At 46.3% G+C, this 15,971-nt stretch overlaps 1 protein-coding gene across 2 annotated transcripts in view; it reads left to right on the top strand.

Annotated features, from left to right (window-relative positions):
- The first annotated feature begins 9,049 nt into the window (after positions 1 to 9,049).
- The window catches only part of LOC8025606 (importin subunit alpha-3), a 29,653-nt gene continuing 22,731 nt past the window's right edge, over positions 9,050 to 15,971 (top strand). The window contains exons 1-2 of one of the 2 annotated variants that reach the window (XM_040215874.3): positions 9,050 to 9,389; positions 15,306 to 15,511. In XM_040215874.3, the coding sequence (XP_040071808.1) occupies positions 9,324 to 9,389; positions 15,306 to 15,511 (272 nt within the window). In that variant the 5' untranslated portion in view covers positions 9,050 to 9,323. The remainder of the gene's footprint in view (positions 9,390 to 15,305; positions 15,512 to 15,971) is intronic. The other variant, XM_040215875.3, reaches the window with a different exon arrangement.

Raw genomic sequence — 15,971 nt, 5'->3', positions numbered from 1 at the left:
TTAGTGGGTTAAGTTTCCCCGCTAAATTTGGCGGGGAAATTGACGTCAGGTGACCCAACACATATTTAGTGGGGGAAAATGACGTCGGATGACTAACACCCATGAACAAATTCAGTTTCTCCGCTAGACTTAGCGGGAAAATTGGCGTCACGTGACTTCAACACCAATTCAATTTCCCGCTAAATTTAGCGAGGTAGTTACATAGACAGCGACACCGCTAAATGCGGAAACAGGTGCCTAAGAGCTATAAGAACCACAATAAAATCACTTTTCACTGCAGGTAATGTGCATCGAACATTCCACCGGATCTGTCCAATCTGTCCATAGGGTGGGCTGATAGTGTGGCAGGCGCCACTGAGCGGACGCACTGCAAAAAGGCGTCAGGTGTTTTCAGAAGCTTGTCAACTGACCTAGATGTGAGAATGTTTGTACATGTATTGCTACCATTGCCCAGCAAGACCGAATATTGTTGGAGATCTGTGTTTCCTGAAAAATGTTTTTACAATGTTTGCACTTTGGTCAATGCAAGCACATCTTTTTTTTCACTAATATTGACTAACAACATTGTAGCAATCAATCCAGTTGACACCGAAATGTTATAAGCAATAAAGAAATTAAAACCAGGCTGTTCTGCGAGTGCAGATTTTTATATCTTGTTTTATTGTTAAGGGCGGCACCGATTTGTTTGTCCCTTTATTCAAGCATGCATTTCATCTCCGAGAAATCATGATCTTCCATTGTGCTGGAAGAGGTCTCATAGTACAAGTATAGGACACTGGTTACATGTATAGGGTAGACAGTCATTGCCTCATTTCCTTACTGTATGCTCGTTTGAAAGTGTCTAGATAGTTATACACAGACATGGGTCTTTTTACTCCAGTTAAAAAGCAGCACTATTCAATGCAATGTTTTTTTGAAGGTTGCTCAGGAAAAACTATTTTATGTAAATTTGAATACACAGCACCATTTGTTTTTGACGGAAGCAAGTTCATATAATTTATTTTGATTTATAACATGCTTTTGATAAGATCAACCACAAATTGGTTTCGTAAAAACCTTTATTGCATGGTGTAGCATTGCCACTTTTAAAAGTCTCTCACGAGGTGAGGACGCTGAGAGAAACCTCAGTTCCCTGCCTCCAGCATGAGCTTCTTACCTTCGGCAATGCATAGAGGCTGGACATTTGTAAGACATTTCCAGCCATTCGCATTCTGTTGATGACGATATCTAACATACCGCCCGAATCGTGTCTGGGTGTTCAGTAGACCATCACATGTTCTTGTACCAACTTGGAGTGTGCCTCGAGGACCAAATGTAAGACGAGAATGGCAGGGAGGAGCTTCCTACATTTGGCAATGCTTTGGCATCTTGCAAGCCTCAACAATCCACGCAGAGCGAAAGCATGAGAAAAGGCGACAAGTGCTCGCTGGAGGTTGGGCATTAAGAGATGCCCTGCATTTCTCATATTGTCAGCGACTATTAGTACCGAGATGTTCTAGTGATATCCTTTTTCGTTTGCGACATCACGGGCAGTTTGATACTTCAGCCCCATGTTCCAGGTAAGAAAAAGAAAAGCCTTTCATGCGAGGCTTGTCAAAATATTAGGTGCCAGAAAATATCTGCCATCTACTTTCAGTCTTTATTAAGAATCCTATGTTCTGCGACCGAATTGAAAAGCACTGCAAAAGAGCCCACATACTCACCTGATCTCACCACACCAGTCTCCCCCTGCACAATAAGTTCTGTCTGCTATGGTCACCTAATGTCAATAGATGCACATTCAAATGCAGCAACTGAAGCTAGCTACAGCCACACTGTCTTCCAAATGCAGTCTGTTACTAATGCAACAGTAGATTGGGCTACAAGCCAGGCTTCCAAACAGGCTGCAGGTCATCCCTCGCTTTGGCGAGGGGGTGACCATGTGGTCAGCTGCTGCAGTTACCCAAAAGTTGAAAACTATCTGCTATAAGACAGTGGCATATAACGAAGCCTTAGCATATAGTTTGAGCATTGAGGAATGATAATTTTCAGCACATTGGTGGTGCAAATTCTCTATTTTGAAGTAGAGTGCAGCACAATAGGGCAAGCACTTTGGTACAGTGATTGCATCAGAGTGATGGTGAACCCCCGTCGCATCCGAGCTAGCAGAGCAGACCCCTGCCAATGGTTTCATGCCATCCTTTTTATTTAGTTCTGAAATTCTAGATCTTTTCGCCCTCCGTTGCATAGGTGCTGCCATCTTGGAATCACATGACACAGCCACCATAAAGTGGCTTGCAATTGTCGCTCCTCTCTCCCCTCCGCTCCTAGGCAAAGGCATATTGTTTTTTGTTTTTGCTGCATTTTATAGCAGTTGTTCTGCTTTGTGAAGTGTCTCACACTTATTTTTACTACCTAACTGCATGCCATCATTATGTGCACAACTTACGCACCTTATTTTATAACAGGTTACGACTATTTGCTCTATCGGCATACCAGTGATCCGAAGAGAGAGCAGGGAAAAAAAGCAGACGATATGCTATGTTTTTTTTTTCTTTTTGCTTTGCGGCAATGCGATAGAGTTATTCAAAGGCTTGCCGACTTTAGGCATAATTTAATTCAATGCCAGCTGTTAGTGTTGTCTGCACAAAAAGAAAGCTTAAAAGAAGAAAAGAATTCTATGGCAAGTTATAAAGTTAACTACTTTGTATTTCTGAAAGGACAATATATAATTCTCATTTTGATCGAACCAGTCTCATGTAGCTCTAAGTGGTGGATACATGCTCTAGGATCGCATCAGGCAGCAAACTATACTGTGCCTCAGTGAAACTTGGCAAAAGGCGAAAACTTTTTCTCAGTTAAGTCCTGCCAGGCAAAGTACCGGCATCCAGCTATGGTCACCACACCACCACCAGCTGGTAGGGCACACTAGTTTCTAGCTCCACACTGTGATAAAAGAGAGTGAAATTAGATGTGTTCTATCTAAAGCACTGCGCAGGCCTACCGTAAACCTTGGTCAAGGTTGAGCTGCTCTACCAAGAGCGACGTGCTATCTGTTCTACTTTCACACATTCTGGCAGACAGATTGGACATATGTGATTCAATATGCCTCCCAGCCTTCTAATTGAGTGCAGCCTATGTAAGAAACTCGTTTTCAAAAAATGCTGCCACAACAGGGCAGTCGAGCAGCCCGCTAAAGCTGCAATCTTGTTCAAACAAGTGTAACAGTGGTCTTTGTATGCTGACTAAGCGCACTTTGTTGTCAAGACGAGCAGAACGGGTTGCCAGGAGGCCCGGGACTGGCCTTGAAAAGTAAACCCACTCAGTGCTCTAATGTGCACCACCATGGGACCAAACACAAGCGAGGCTCGGCAGCTCTGCTGGCATCGAGTCTGTGGCAATGGACTTAAGCTTGTCCAGGGCCGGTGCTCAGTCTATACGCCTCACAGGTGAGCTCACTTTCGTCTTCTGCGCATGAGAAAGGAAGTAGCGGTGACATCAGAACGCCGAGCCCCGACTGGCTGATCGCGACCCCCTATCTGAGCGTCGTCTGCTCCTTTGCAATGTCGTCTGCGTCTGTCTTACCTTTTCTGCGACTTTCGGAGTGAACTCGACTTCGCCTATAAGAGAGGGCAGGCGAAATAACTCGAGCGGTACCTTGTTTTTGTCTAACAACTAGCGGACGCGCATCAAGGAGGGAAGTCAAAGGACTCACTGGCGAGGTGTCCCGAGGCGCCGAGGTTTGTTTGCTAAGAACCGAGAGGGTAAGCGTATCAGTGTTCGCAAGTTCCCTCCTTTCGTGTGCGGCGAGTCCCCTCACTCTTTAACAGCGTCGGTGGGTTGGCGCAGTTAACGTCGTCTGCTTTACATCTGCTAGTCCAAGCGATGGCTGCTTTACCTTTCCTGCATCTGTCGGAGATTCGCCGCTTTTTTACCGGCGAGTCACCGTTGCCCCGGGAAACAAGGAGATAAGAGGAAGAAATTGACCTCTTAATCTAAAATTGAGGTCAGCGATCAAAGTATAATACGGGAAGGGTTCACAAAAGTCGCGCGGGCATATTCCATTCAGCACGCCAGCCGGTCGTGGGCAGATGGTCGCCGAGTCGCGGAGTGCCTACTAGGCCTAACTGCCCAGCTCGTTTGGTCGCGTTCGGTGGAATCGTGGCCGTTGGAGCTTTTCCCGGATGTTTGTGGATCCAGCGTTCTTGTTCGTCGTGGTCTGTTTCAAGTACTTTTTACTTTTTTCTTGCGGCTTGAAGTCGGGAGGCGTCAAAGCGCACATAGAAAAATAATCGTCTGTGGGTCTTCGCGACCGCGACGCTGTTGGCCATGCTGATTTGATCGTAAGAAGTGCGTAAGACAGCTTCGGAGCTGCCGTAGGATTTCGTCGTAACCTGCGCAAAACTTACGAAAATTTTGTTTCGTGAACACGAATTTGTTCTTAAGTTTTGTCTTACGCACATTTTTGGCGTAAGATCGTTATGTGAATCTGGCCTCTGCACTTCCGAAAGTCGCAGGAAAGGTAAGACAGACGCAGACGACGCTCAGATAGGGGGTCGCGATCAGCCAATCGGGGCTCAGCGTTCCGACGTCACCGCTACCCCCTGCGCAAGAAGCAGACGAACTTGCCCTCGGCATACAGTACATATCCAGGAAGAGGAGATCGTAATTGAACTTGGCAGCTTACAGAATAGGTTTGTTTCTATTCCCTTATTTTACCCTCGGAGCCAGGGGCTTTACACAGTGCAATTGTAAATGCAACCGTAGGAAACAAACATGTTAAACAATGGTGTGAGCAAGGTATACAATAGTGGTTAAAATGCAAGACCAAAATATATGAAACTTAAAGGACACATCGTAGGAAATTGCATACTGCCGCCGATACGCCAGATCCCATGTGGTCCGTCAAACAACCAGAGTCCAGCCTGGTTCTTTCAAGGGAGCGGGTACTCCGCTCCCTTTTATTTGTTCCTAAAACACAACGCTCAAAAACACTCAATCTAAACTGCAAAGACACGCGACATTGCACCGATATTCGCACGTAAAGCCAAAGCTAAACATTAGGAGGGCCCCCAGGCCTCGTCTCCCATGATTACCCGAGATCCGGTCGCACACACTTGCCTGTTCTCGGCACCGCCCAGTGCCCAGAGGCCCCTCCCCCCGGTCCCCCGTCAATATATCGATGGGCGAGGAGATTTCTTCTCGCCCGCCCTGGGGCACCGGTGATGCGCTCTAAAGGCACTCTAAAAATCACTTTTATCTGTTTACTCTGCTCACCTTCTGTGATGCGCCACGCCATCACATTCTACTCCGTTTCACCTTGTGTTTTACCGCAGCCGACGATACGAGCCACCGCAGCCAATCCAACTCTCTGTCGCTGCCAGATGACACTGTGCTTCACGTGCCGTAGCACCCAACGGACAGGCCACGTGACACACCTTCGGCACTGGATTGGCTCCGATGGCTCGCAGCATTCAGAGTAAAGTGCGGTATTGCATTTTGTGCTTTAGTAACTCGCCACTGCCGAGCTGCTATGCCAGGAGCACTCAGCAGACGCCACCAACTCTGCCGCCCCTACGCTCCGTTCACCCCTACGTTGACAGGGCGGTAGGAGCCATGTGGTTGGTGGGCCAAGCTTTTATTGCCTCATGTCCGACCTGCACATCTGTATGAGAAAGGGGCATGATAAGTGATGCAAGACTGACGATCGGCTGGTTCACCGAGCATGTAGCCTCCAGTGCCCTGTCAGTTAAGGGGTGAATGAAGTCTAAAGTTGGTATATAACAGCCGTCTACTGTCCCACTTTCAGGCACGCCACCCATGACCAGTCCAGTCGTTGATCTTTAAAGGGGTCCTGCAATGACTTTTTGACTGGTTTTTAATTTGCACTGAACCTGAGCGTACTGAACGTAGTAACTTAATCCAACTTTTCTTTTCTCAAATTTCGCTTTATTTTAAAAGTTATAGGCAAATTAGAATTACAAGAACAAGCAAAAAATAACCTCCTTCATGACGTCGTAGGTCCTGGCTTGAGTGGCCTTGAACTAGAGGAGGAGTAGTGAGCTCATCGAGCGCACACGGCTGCCGCACTCCGTGTCGACGGCTCGAGAGGGTGCCACTAAAGCACAAATTGGATACGCTGTATGAAGCGGGCGGCCAGGGCAGCTCGCATTGCTTTTGCTGCGCGACTAATCACTAATTCGGCATAACACTTCATCGGCCACAAACGACAGCGAACACGGGGTAAAGATCAGTTCAGAACGGGAGCCACTTCGCGCTGATGCAGCGCCAAATGGCCAAATCGCCAGCAGGGCCCGCGCCGAAGGCCTTCGGAACGTCCTGAACCGGTCGGATTCTTGAGCCGGTATACGACCACAGCGCCGCCGCGTACATCCGGGACCTTTCTACTCTCCTCGTTTGTCGTAGCCTCATCCCACTAGCCTTTTCTAGTATGCGCCGTTTTTTTTCGCCGCTTGGTGGCGGGTATATCGACGGGTCATTTCTCGTTTCCGTACTTTCTAAACTGCATTTGTTTCTTTTCTGATCTAAAATAGTGAACAAAAACTACTTTCATACATAATTGAAACGGTTCGCGACACTTTTATTTTGTATCTCGACTAAAAAAAAAGCTCTTAGCGGCTTTGACCAGTGGCAAGCCCAGGACCAAAGACGTCACTTTTTGCGAGCTTTCGGTACCGCGGGTCGCCCTCGTCGTTGGAGGAGGTTTCCGCGTCGTCCGGTTAAAATATGACGCACTGATATTTAGTTACTCTCTCCGTGCCCGCTGGCTTGCCCGAACCCCAAGAGACGTGGAAACCGCAAAAAAGGTAGATGGTTAAATATGATTGCAGGGCCCCTTTAAGCAAGGTTAAGCAATGACTGCCTCGTGCCACCACACATGAAGGTGTCCACGGAACAAAGCCACATTTGAGTCTACTCGCACTTTTGAGAAAATTGGTTCTGGCATAACCTACACCTTGTCGGGGCAGAAAACTTTCGGGCCCTTTATTTCCTGTGTTGTACAATACCCCAAGAGGTCCTCTGTTGAAACGGGACTATCTTGACCCCCTTGGTTAGAGGCGAGGCCCCTTGCCACCATTCAGCGCAGTCTACTCATTCATAGATGTTGCTCCTTTCGACAAAATGCCTGTGGCGACAGCTGGAGCTAGTGAAAAAGCGGACACCATAGCTCTTCCAAAAGCACCCTGTTCTTCCTCAAGAGCGGCTAGTTCACCCAGGAACAGTGCAATGGTGCTTGGTGGTCTGTGATCGCAAAGCACCGGTCATAGCCCCACCAACGGCGGCGGCGGCGCCAACCCCCCCCCCCCCCCCCCCAACCTAGAGTTCCTGTATGGCTACCTACGGTAGCAGAGGTGCGCATTCAGCCTCGGCGCGTGGCCGTAGCACCGGCTTTCCCGCACGAGCTGGATGCTTTGCTCCTCACGTGACTAAATTTGGCGAATAGCGGCGCCGCGCGCGGATGGAAAACAAGAGAGGACGAAAAGGAGGCGGAAAGCAGGGAAACATACGCTGGGGCAAGAGAAACGTCGGCGGAGCGACCGTAAAGGTGGCTTTCTTGCACGCCACCGGATGCTTTGCTCCTCACGTGATGGATCTCGGCGAATAGCGGCGTGGCGGCATGGGGAAAACAAATGTGCAACTCTGGCTCCCGTAGGGAGCCTATACAGGAACTCTACCCCCACCCACTGACGTCACTCAGGTGACAAGCATTTCACTCGCATGACGTGACTTCAAGCCATACTCACTATGGCTGGTGACAACGCATAAAAGGCATGCGCTGGCCCTTTGACCCACGCAAAGTGCAGTGCAGGAAGTGGAACGGCATCGGTGACCCAGTCACTGCAGTTACCCAGAACTGTTTTACTGCTGTCTCGGCGAAGGTGCAGGCCCGCTGTTTGATGCACGTAGGTAGAAGTCATCAGCCGCAAGCATCGGACACCTGGGGTGGAAAATTTTGCACCCAACAAAACAATAACAATGAGAAGAGTGGTCTAGCCGGTGAATTGCAAAAACATAAAAAGCAGGCACATAAAGAAGTATTTCTGTTACCTCGTCTCATGCTCAAGCATTGTTTTGGATAGTATACATCAATAATGCCTGTCTCGCAGTGGCTTTCTGAACAAAATGTAGTAGAAAATAAAACCAGTTGAATACCAAAGGAGAAGTAGAGCAGAGAGGCACTTATTTGTTGTCACTTTAACATGCACACTATGGAAGAGCACAACTCTTCGCCATTAACCTGTAGCAGAATCGCTTAGCAGTTCTGCGGCAGGTGTGAATGTACCACGAGGCAGAATACAGTATTTGTGCAGAAAACACCATTGCAGGCCTACCAGGACGAACAGCAACATATTTACCCGCCACAAATTCAACGCGCCGTGAGGGCCATTCGCGAAGCCTGATCTGTTTGTAAATCCCGTCTTTCGACAGAACGCTTTTGTGACTGCACGAGCTCGTCAAAAGCTGACATTCCCAACATGCAAATGCGGCGCAGGCGGCACTTGGGAGCCACATGCCACTCCCGTTGATTATCTCTATTATCTTCTTCTTTGTCCCCGACGCTACGTGAGGTAGCCAAGCGCTATCAAATTCCACCACAGCGGTGCCGAATCGACGATCGAACGCCACCAGTAGGTAAATTCCACTCACCTTTTACTTTCCGAACAAGCGTCCCACGGGGCTCCATGTGGCGAGACGGGGCCTGTTGCTGGCTTGCATGAATGCGCTGTGGACTTCACTGCCGACGCTCGTTCCCAAGCATTGAATATCACGACCAACTCCACTCGGCAATACCGCGGCACATAACACGACAATGCATAATATACAAGAAAGACCGCTGGAACCACTCATATGGAACCAACGCGACCGCTCCGAAAAGCGCCCAACAGACACTTGGAGAAACGAAAAGTAAAAACAAAAAGTAAAATTGGAAGAAGCAAAAACAAACAAAACAAAACTTTTCGTCACTTCCGGTTTGTGTTGTTTTGCTTGTTTTTGCTGTTTTCTCTCAGCCAATAGGCGTTGCAACCTTACTGCGGCGAAACGCTCGTCTTGAACGATCCGTCGCCATCTGGCTGGCGCTGCTCAAAGCAGAGTTGTAGTGCTTGACACTAATAAGTAGTTTCTTTTTTATGAATTTTATTTTTTCAAGGTCATTGTTTAATCACAATTTTTTAACATAAAGCAGAAGGGAGAAGTTTGCGTTTGATTCAAATACCGTGTGACGTCATCGGTGAAGTGCAGACCGGCATTTTGAAAGACGTGTATGGTTCTGCGAGCGTCCGTTTTTCAAAGACTGTCCCGGTAATACCAAAGCACCGAGAATGGCCACAGATGGCTTACAGAAATCTAGGTTGCAGCACTTCAAAAACAAAGGCAAAGATCAAGATGTAAGTGCGATGCGCCGTTCCTGGCACGAGTTCTGTTCCTAGAGAGCTTAAGCCTAACTGTCGTGTTTGGTCGACGATGAGCTACGCGCGGAGCGGGCTTATGAGGTCCGCAGACAGTGTGTATTCGCCGACGAAAGTTACAACCTTCCTCATACCACAGCGATTGCGACCCTGGTTTAGGCGGCTTCGCTCGTCGCGCACGCATCGTTTGCTCGTTGATTCTAGGCCTATTCGATGTTGAACGGCTTCGCTCAAACTCGACTTTGCTCCTCAAGACTCGGCCAGCATGCTCTTGGGATTCACAGAGCAGCTGTCTTGAACATCAGCGCTATGTTTGTTTCTCTAACCGCACCTTGTCAACGTATTACGGGATGCTGGCACGTCTTGATGCAAGTTGGTAGCGCAAAGCAACCGGTAGCATGGCCTTCGATAGCGCAGATATTTTTTTGTTTGTTTTGTTATGTCTTCGACGCGTTTAACGCACCGAGTACTCTTTTGAAGTATGGTGCACATTTTTTTGTACCATGATAACATTTTAAGCCAGTATCGGTGGTCACATTCGTACGCACGGCAACGACAGAGCTCTCTTCTGTCGACCGGTGTTTGCTCTTTAACACACTCCTTGAACCCCGTGACAATGGGTGCATGCCCTCAGCCGTGCGAAGGAATTTTTTTTTTTTTTTTTATGCATAGCTTTCAAGTGTCACCATTGCTGGGTACTGACGGTTATTTCTGCTTACTGGTTTCTTCGAACTATAACCTGTGCGGCGTGAAACTAACACGGCCGACCGAACGCTGGAGGCGCATAAAATACTGGCCGGCCGAGAATGACGCCAAGCTCTGTATAAGTGAGGCTTGTTACTTGAAGGGAAGAAAGAGTGAACTCTCTTTGGTCGCTTCTTGTGAGCACAGGAATGTGTTCTAAATCGAAATAAGGAGGTCAACGCCATCAAACGATGTAGCTTGAATGAATTCTTTTTTTCCCAGTTATTTACATAGTAACTTAGCGTGTTGATTGGAAGGCCGTTTACTTAACGCCGAGGACCTTTTTCACCCCAGTGCCGTATATAGAGAGAGTCTAGCCATTCATTGGGAAGTATAGGAGGCAAACAAGGAGGCACCATTGGCCGAAAGCAAGCTGGGCATGTTCCAGGGCATCTTAACAAATTTGGATGGGGCCAACCAGAAGCTGGAAATAATACCCTGGCGGTGGTTGCGAGAAACAATATTAATAAGTGCATTGGAGTAACTCCCGGTGACTGAAAAAATGGTACACGTGATGTTTAAATCACGGTCATCCAAAATATTGGTGGAAGAACGCGACTACTGGAATGATAGACATAATTCGTACACCAGGCGCCGAAGGCTGGGCGTACAGCCAAAGGCCGTGCGCTGTTTGAAAACACCGTATGAAGGCCTTACGCTGTTCGTACGCCGTTTCGTACGCTTCGTACGCTGTTTGAAAACAGTGTACGAAGGCCGTATGCTGTTTGAGTGGCACGCTCGTTTCTTGCATTTTTTTGCTTGATCATAATCGAAACATCACGTGCACCATATTTTCAACCATAAAGAGTTGCTGCATTTAACCCTTACGCTCTTACTAAAACTGTTTCTCGTAACTACCAGTAGTTGTCTCTTTTCGACTTCTGATTGGCCAAGAAAGTCTGCCAAGCCCTCTATTTGCTTCTGGTGCACGCCCTGACTCTGCCTGCTCCTCCCATTGACCGAACTCTCGATACACAGCTCTGTTTCATCCCACTGTGCTCTTGGCGTTGTGCTAAGCTGATCCCCTACATGCGTTTGACTTTTTCGGGGACCCAGCTTGCGATGTCATTGAAAGGCTACTACCATCCCAAGAAACATTTTTTAAATGTCTAAATAGGACATCTGTATCGAAAGATAAAGCCATCCCATTAAAAAAATATTCAATGTTTACGTTGTGAGACAAATTTTTTTGTTAGGAGCGACTCCGAAACTAATGTCTCCTAACTGAAAATGTCTCGCAACGTAAATAATGTGCTTTTTTTTGTGTGTGTGTGTGTGGGTGGGGGGGGGGGGGGGGCATTAAACTTTGTTTTGTGACATGCATGAGTGAACAAGGCACTTAAAAATTATTTTGGGAGTCGAGTGATCTGTAGAAAGAGCTCCAATGAGAAACCTTGTTCAGGGTGATTTATTCTGGAAGTGAACATTGTAAAGTTCCTGGAGTGCTTGTTTTGTCATGTTTTCTTTATAAGAGTGGGACTCATTTTGGACCAGATTCGGAAACTGACAGAATTGGATAATAACCTGCGTTCATTGGCTGTTGGGATCGTGCACATAAAGTTCACTTTGCTCGCCTTCGATTAAAAAAATGGAGTATTTTCGGGCAATAAAGCGTAGGCGGAAGTCATTATAGGAGCAGAATATTCATAACAATGATGTGCTTTGCTAGCGTCAGGCTGCCACAAACTACAAGCAAGCATTTTTAAAAAGTTTAAGCAGAAGTTGTTTGGGACACGTGCCGAACCAGGAACATTTTTTGTAGAAGTTTGTAGACTGCTGTGTTGCTAGAAAACCATTTACGCGAAGGCCGCTTCACACGGTTGCGACAACCTTGAAACCCCTTGAAATCTTTTTACGACGAGTGGCGCCATCTATCGGGCAGCCGTGGAACACTTGCAGTTTCCGTTTATTTCCCATTTTTTCTGCTCATCATTTTTTTTTTCTTGGCTCGAAAAACTGGACAATGTTACATACGACCATTTCTTGTATGTGTGCATTTGATCTCACAAATATTGCAAAACTTTCGCTCCAGTGAAATGCAGTTCCAGGGTCGCCTCATAGATGGAGTCAGTGTGCCAGGGTATTCCCTCGTTGTCCGAGATTACAAGAACTTGATCCCGATCAAATGCAAGTTTGTGGACAGGCCTTTACAGTCGTGACTCATGAGTAGTCAGTGTATTGATTCTTCAAGTTAGCTTGTCACTGAACTGGGTGGTGTGTTTGCATGGCCCCGAATTGATTGTGCAAGAACCAATTTGGGGGGGGGGGGGGGGGTAACTTGGCAGCAATTGACTACAATAATTCACCTTGTCTAGAGGTACATTAGACGTACTACCAGATCTCTCTTTTTTTTTTTATTACAGTTATGTCTGTGTGTGTGCAGTAGCCTTTCTTGGGGGCAAGACACTGTTGGTGCAAGCCAACAACCAGCAGATTTTTTTTAGAAGCTAAAGATCGTCAAAATTTCAAGTGGAGTCGAAAGTGGTCACTTGGGAAACTAACCTAAGCGGTAAAACTTAGCATCTGTCTGTAGCCCTTCAAAATAAAATCTGAAAGTGCCGATGTGTTTGCTCTAACAGTGCCATGCAGTGTACATCAAACACAGCCGGTCAATTCACTTATGAGCACATTGAATGGTCGCGCATAATCAATGATTTGTTTGTTTAACCCTCGAGTTTTGTGCAACTTCCATGTGATGAAGGTTTCTAGCCTATTTACGGGGGGGGGGGGGAGAGGAGGAGGAGAGGGGGGAGGGGGAGTGAGAAAGAGAGGGAGGGAGGGAGCAAGTAAAATGTTTTTTATTGAAAAAAAAAATGAAAGCCGTTTACAACTCCCTGTAACGCCGAATTAGAGCGCAGCTCTTGAAGAGGAGGAGGAGGAGGGAAGGATACTGAGGGGAGGGTATTAGGGATGCCGCAAACTTTTTTCGAATCGAAGTTTCGATGATTGAATCAAGCGGTTCGAAAGGTTCGAAAGATTTAGAATTTTCAAACTTTCCATATCGAGAAATTCGATGGAAGTCGAATTTTCGAACTTGTTAAACTAAGAAGTTTGACGCTTTTCGAAATTTCGAACTTATTACGCTGCAAAATTCGATGCTTGTCGAACTTTCGAACTTGATAGACTAAAAAATTCGAAGCTTTTCGAACTTCCTACGCTAAGCAATTCAATAATTTTCGAACCTATTAATCTAAAGAATTAAAAAATTTTCGAACTTCCGATTCCTGAAAAGTAAAAAGTTAAATGAACTTCGAATTTTTAGAAGGAAAGTTCGAAGTTCGTCGAACTTCGAAAGACGGCAAGCGGTTTCATACATTCGTAATTTTTTTTTTTTTTTTCGCATTTTTACATGTGGTGTTGCATTCTTTGCGAAAGACAATGCCGTTTATTTCAATCATCTGGCATGCTTGGTTTTAAAGAAATAGATTCCCGAAGGAGCGAGTAAGGACGACGGGTTTTTGACAATTGTCGTTTGTGCCATATTTGAAGCGCGAAGATATTTATGGTAGAGATGTTAAACTTTTTTAAGAACGATCTATGTATAGACTAGGTAAGTGTCGTTTTTTAAGATACGATTATTGTTCAGGACAAGTTTCGAAGAAATATCTAAATATGTATCCACGGGCAATTATGCCCTAAACTTGGAAATTGTTTCGTCGAAATTGTTTGAGGTATCGCATTTAAATTAACACCACAGACAGTACATATCAGTACTATCTGCAGAATACAAATTAATGTATATATTCTTTTCACGTTGAGGAATAAATTAACTCAGGGAAAAAGATTTCTAATATTGTTCAAATTCGGCACGTCATAAAAAAAAATCTTTTTTTTTTTTTTTTTTTCATTTCCCTTTTTTGGGACGTGTTTCTTTTAGCCTGTACACATTTTGGTAGGAGAAATTTGTTTCATAGTTTTTTTTTCTCCAGCTTTTTATCTTTTGCATTTATTATGTTTATTTATTTATTATTTACTACCAATGGCACAGTTATTTAGGTCGAAAAAACAGCTTTGAATTTCCGAACCACTAAGCATGTGACGAGTAGTGCCTTCTGACGAGTTTCTAACAATGACCATCTACGCGACCTTTTGTGCAGTGAAGAGCGACAGCATATGCATAAATAATTTCAAATTAAAATAAGCTCGACCATGCCCTCTTTCCCCGTATTGTTTTCCTGCTAAATTTGGCGTAAACATTTTTTGCTAAATTTGGCGGGAAATCTTTCTGCTAAATTTAGCGGGACGTTTCCCATAATGACGTCACGTGTTACGACACATAAATTTTTGTCAAGTTACGTCACACGTTAATGTAGGGGGAAAATGTACCGCTAAATATAGTGGGGAGATGTTGCCACTGCATTTGGCAAGGAATATTTCCCGCTAAATTGAGCAGAAAATTTTCCCCCCTGACTTTCGCATGGAAATATTTGCTAAATTTAGCAGGTAATTCAGTGAAAATTTTTAGCTAAATGGGAGTGGAGCAGGAGAGGAAGATGGGAAAGGAAGGATACCCTCCCCTCCGTACCCTATCTCCTCCTCCTCAAGAGCTGCACTCTAATTCGGCATTACAAAGAGTTGGAAATGTCTTTGATTTTTTATGTATCAAAGTTGTGTTTGACTTGAAAATATCACTTAGAATGAAAGCTTAAAGGCTGCCGTTACATTGATAGGAGTTGCCCAAAAGAAAAGGCAGTTTTAGAATAGCCCACGCTAAAGCTTTGCGTACACAGGGAATACTCTTGTTGCCACTGCGCACGCACCAAATGCTAACCACGTTTTGCACTTTGTGTGCGCTATATTAGCATACACTATTTTTCGTAAATTGCTGTGTGTGAACGCAAAGAGTCCTTGCGCTCCTTTAAAAAGGATTCGTGATGAGATGTTGGCTAAAGCCAAGACGAGCACAGTCTTGTTCCCTTAGTGTTTTTTGCCCGATTTCCCAAAGGACATCCTGGTGATATCCCACACTGCCTGGTGATAGTTACAAAAATTGCCTTAGAAGAGTGAAGGGAGTAATACTTTGGTTTTAGTTCCTAGGCTAGGTGGCGCGAGCTACCGCCCGATACAAAGGGCACAGCCATTAGCATCCATCCGTCCTTGTAGCCCGGTTTGCTTCGAAGCTCGAACGGGACGTCTGTGCTCGTTGCGCAGGAGATGCGGAGGCGGCGCAACGAGGTCACGGTGGAGCTGCGGAAGAACAAGCGGGATGAGTCGCTGCTCAAGCGGCGCAACGTGCCCCAGGTGGACTCTACGGACGAGGAGGAGGCCGACCGCTCCCACACTGACCTGCAGACCATCGTGCTCAACGCCAGCAGCAACGACCCCAACCTGCAGCTGAGCGCCGTACAGTCGGCCAGGTGAGCGGTGCAACACGCTCGCCGGCGAGACGGGCGGACGGGCGTCGAGAAGCCCGTCAGTGCTCCGAGCAGTTTGGCGTAGATCTGTGGTGGTTTGATAAAAACAGAAAGAATAAACATAGGGACAGACAGAACAGAACCTTTCTTTTAAAAAGAAGCTGAAAAGGTTCTTTAAAAAAAACGTTGAAGGTAAATTTTAGAGTATTCTTATCCCACGAATCTGAACGTCGTGTTCTCCTTGAAGATAGGGCTGAAAAACCTCCGACCAGTTGTTGCGTCACGAAGGGGTCTTTCGGCCGCTAAGCGCGTGTCGCTCGTGCGGGCAGCGCGTGCAGTCACAAGCTTGCGAAGTATATTCCTCCACACCGACACCGATTGTGACGTCTTGTTCTGACCTTTTTGAACGTAGCCAGAGCGTGCGTGCATAGCTTTGATAGGTGCTGAAGATGCGGGAGAGCGG

The sequence above is a fragment of the Ixodes scapularis genome, unplaced genomic scaffold (assembly GCF_016920785.2).
Source record: "Ixodes scapularis isolate PalLabHiFi unplaced genomic scaffold, ASM1692078v2 PGA_scaffold5__190_contigs__length_132052651, whole genome shotgun sequence".
Classification (NCBI taxonomy): domain Eukaryota; kingdom Metazoa; phylum Arthropoda; class Arachnida; order Ixodida; family Ixodidae; genus Ixodes; species Ixodes scapularis.
The sequence above is the reverse complement of the archived record's forward strand: the minus strand, read 5'-3'. Positions and strand labels throughout refer to the sequence as shown.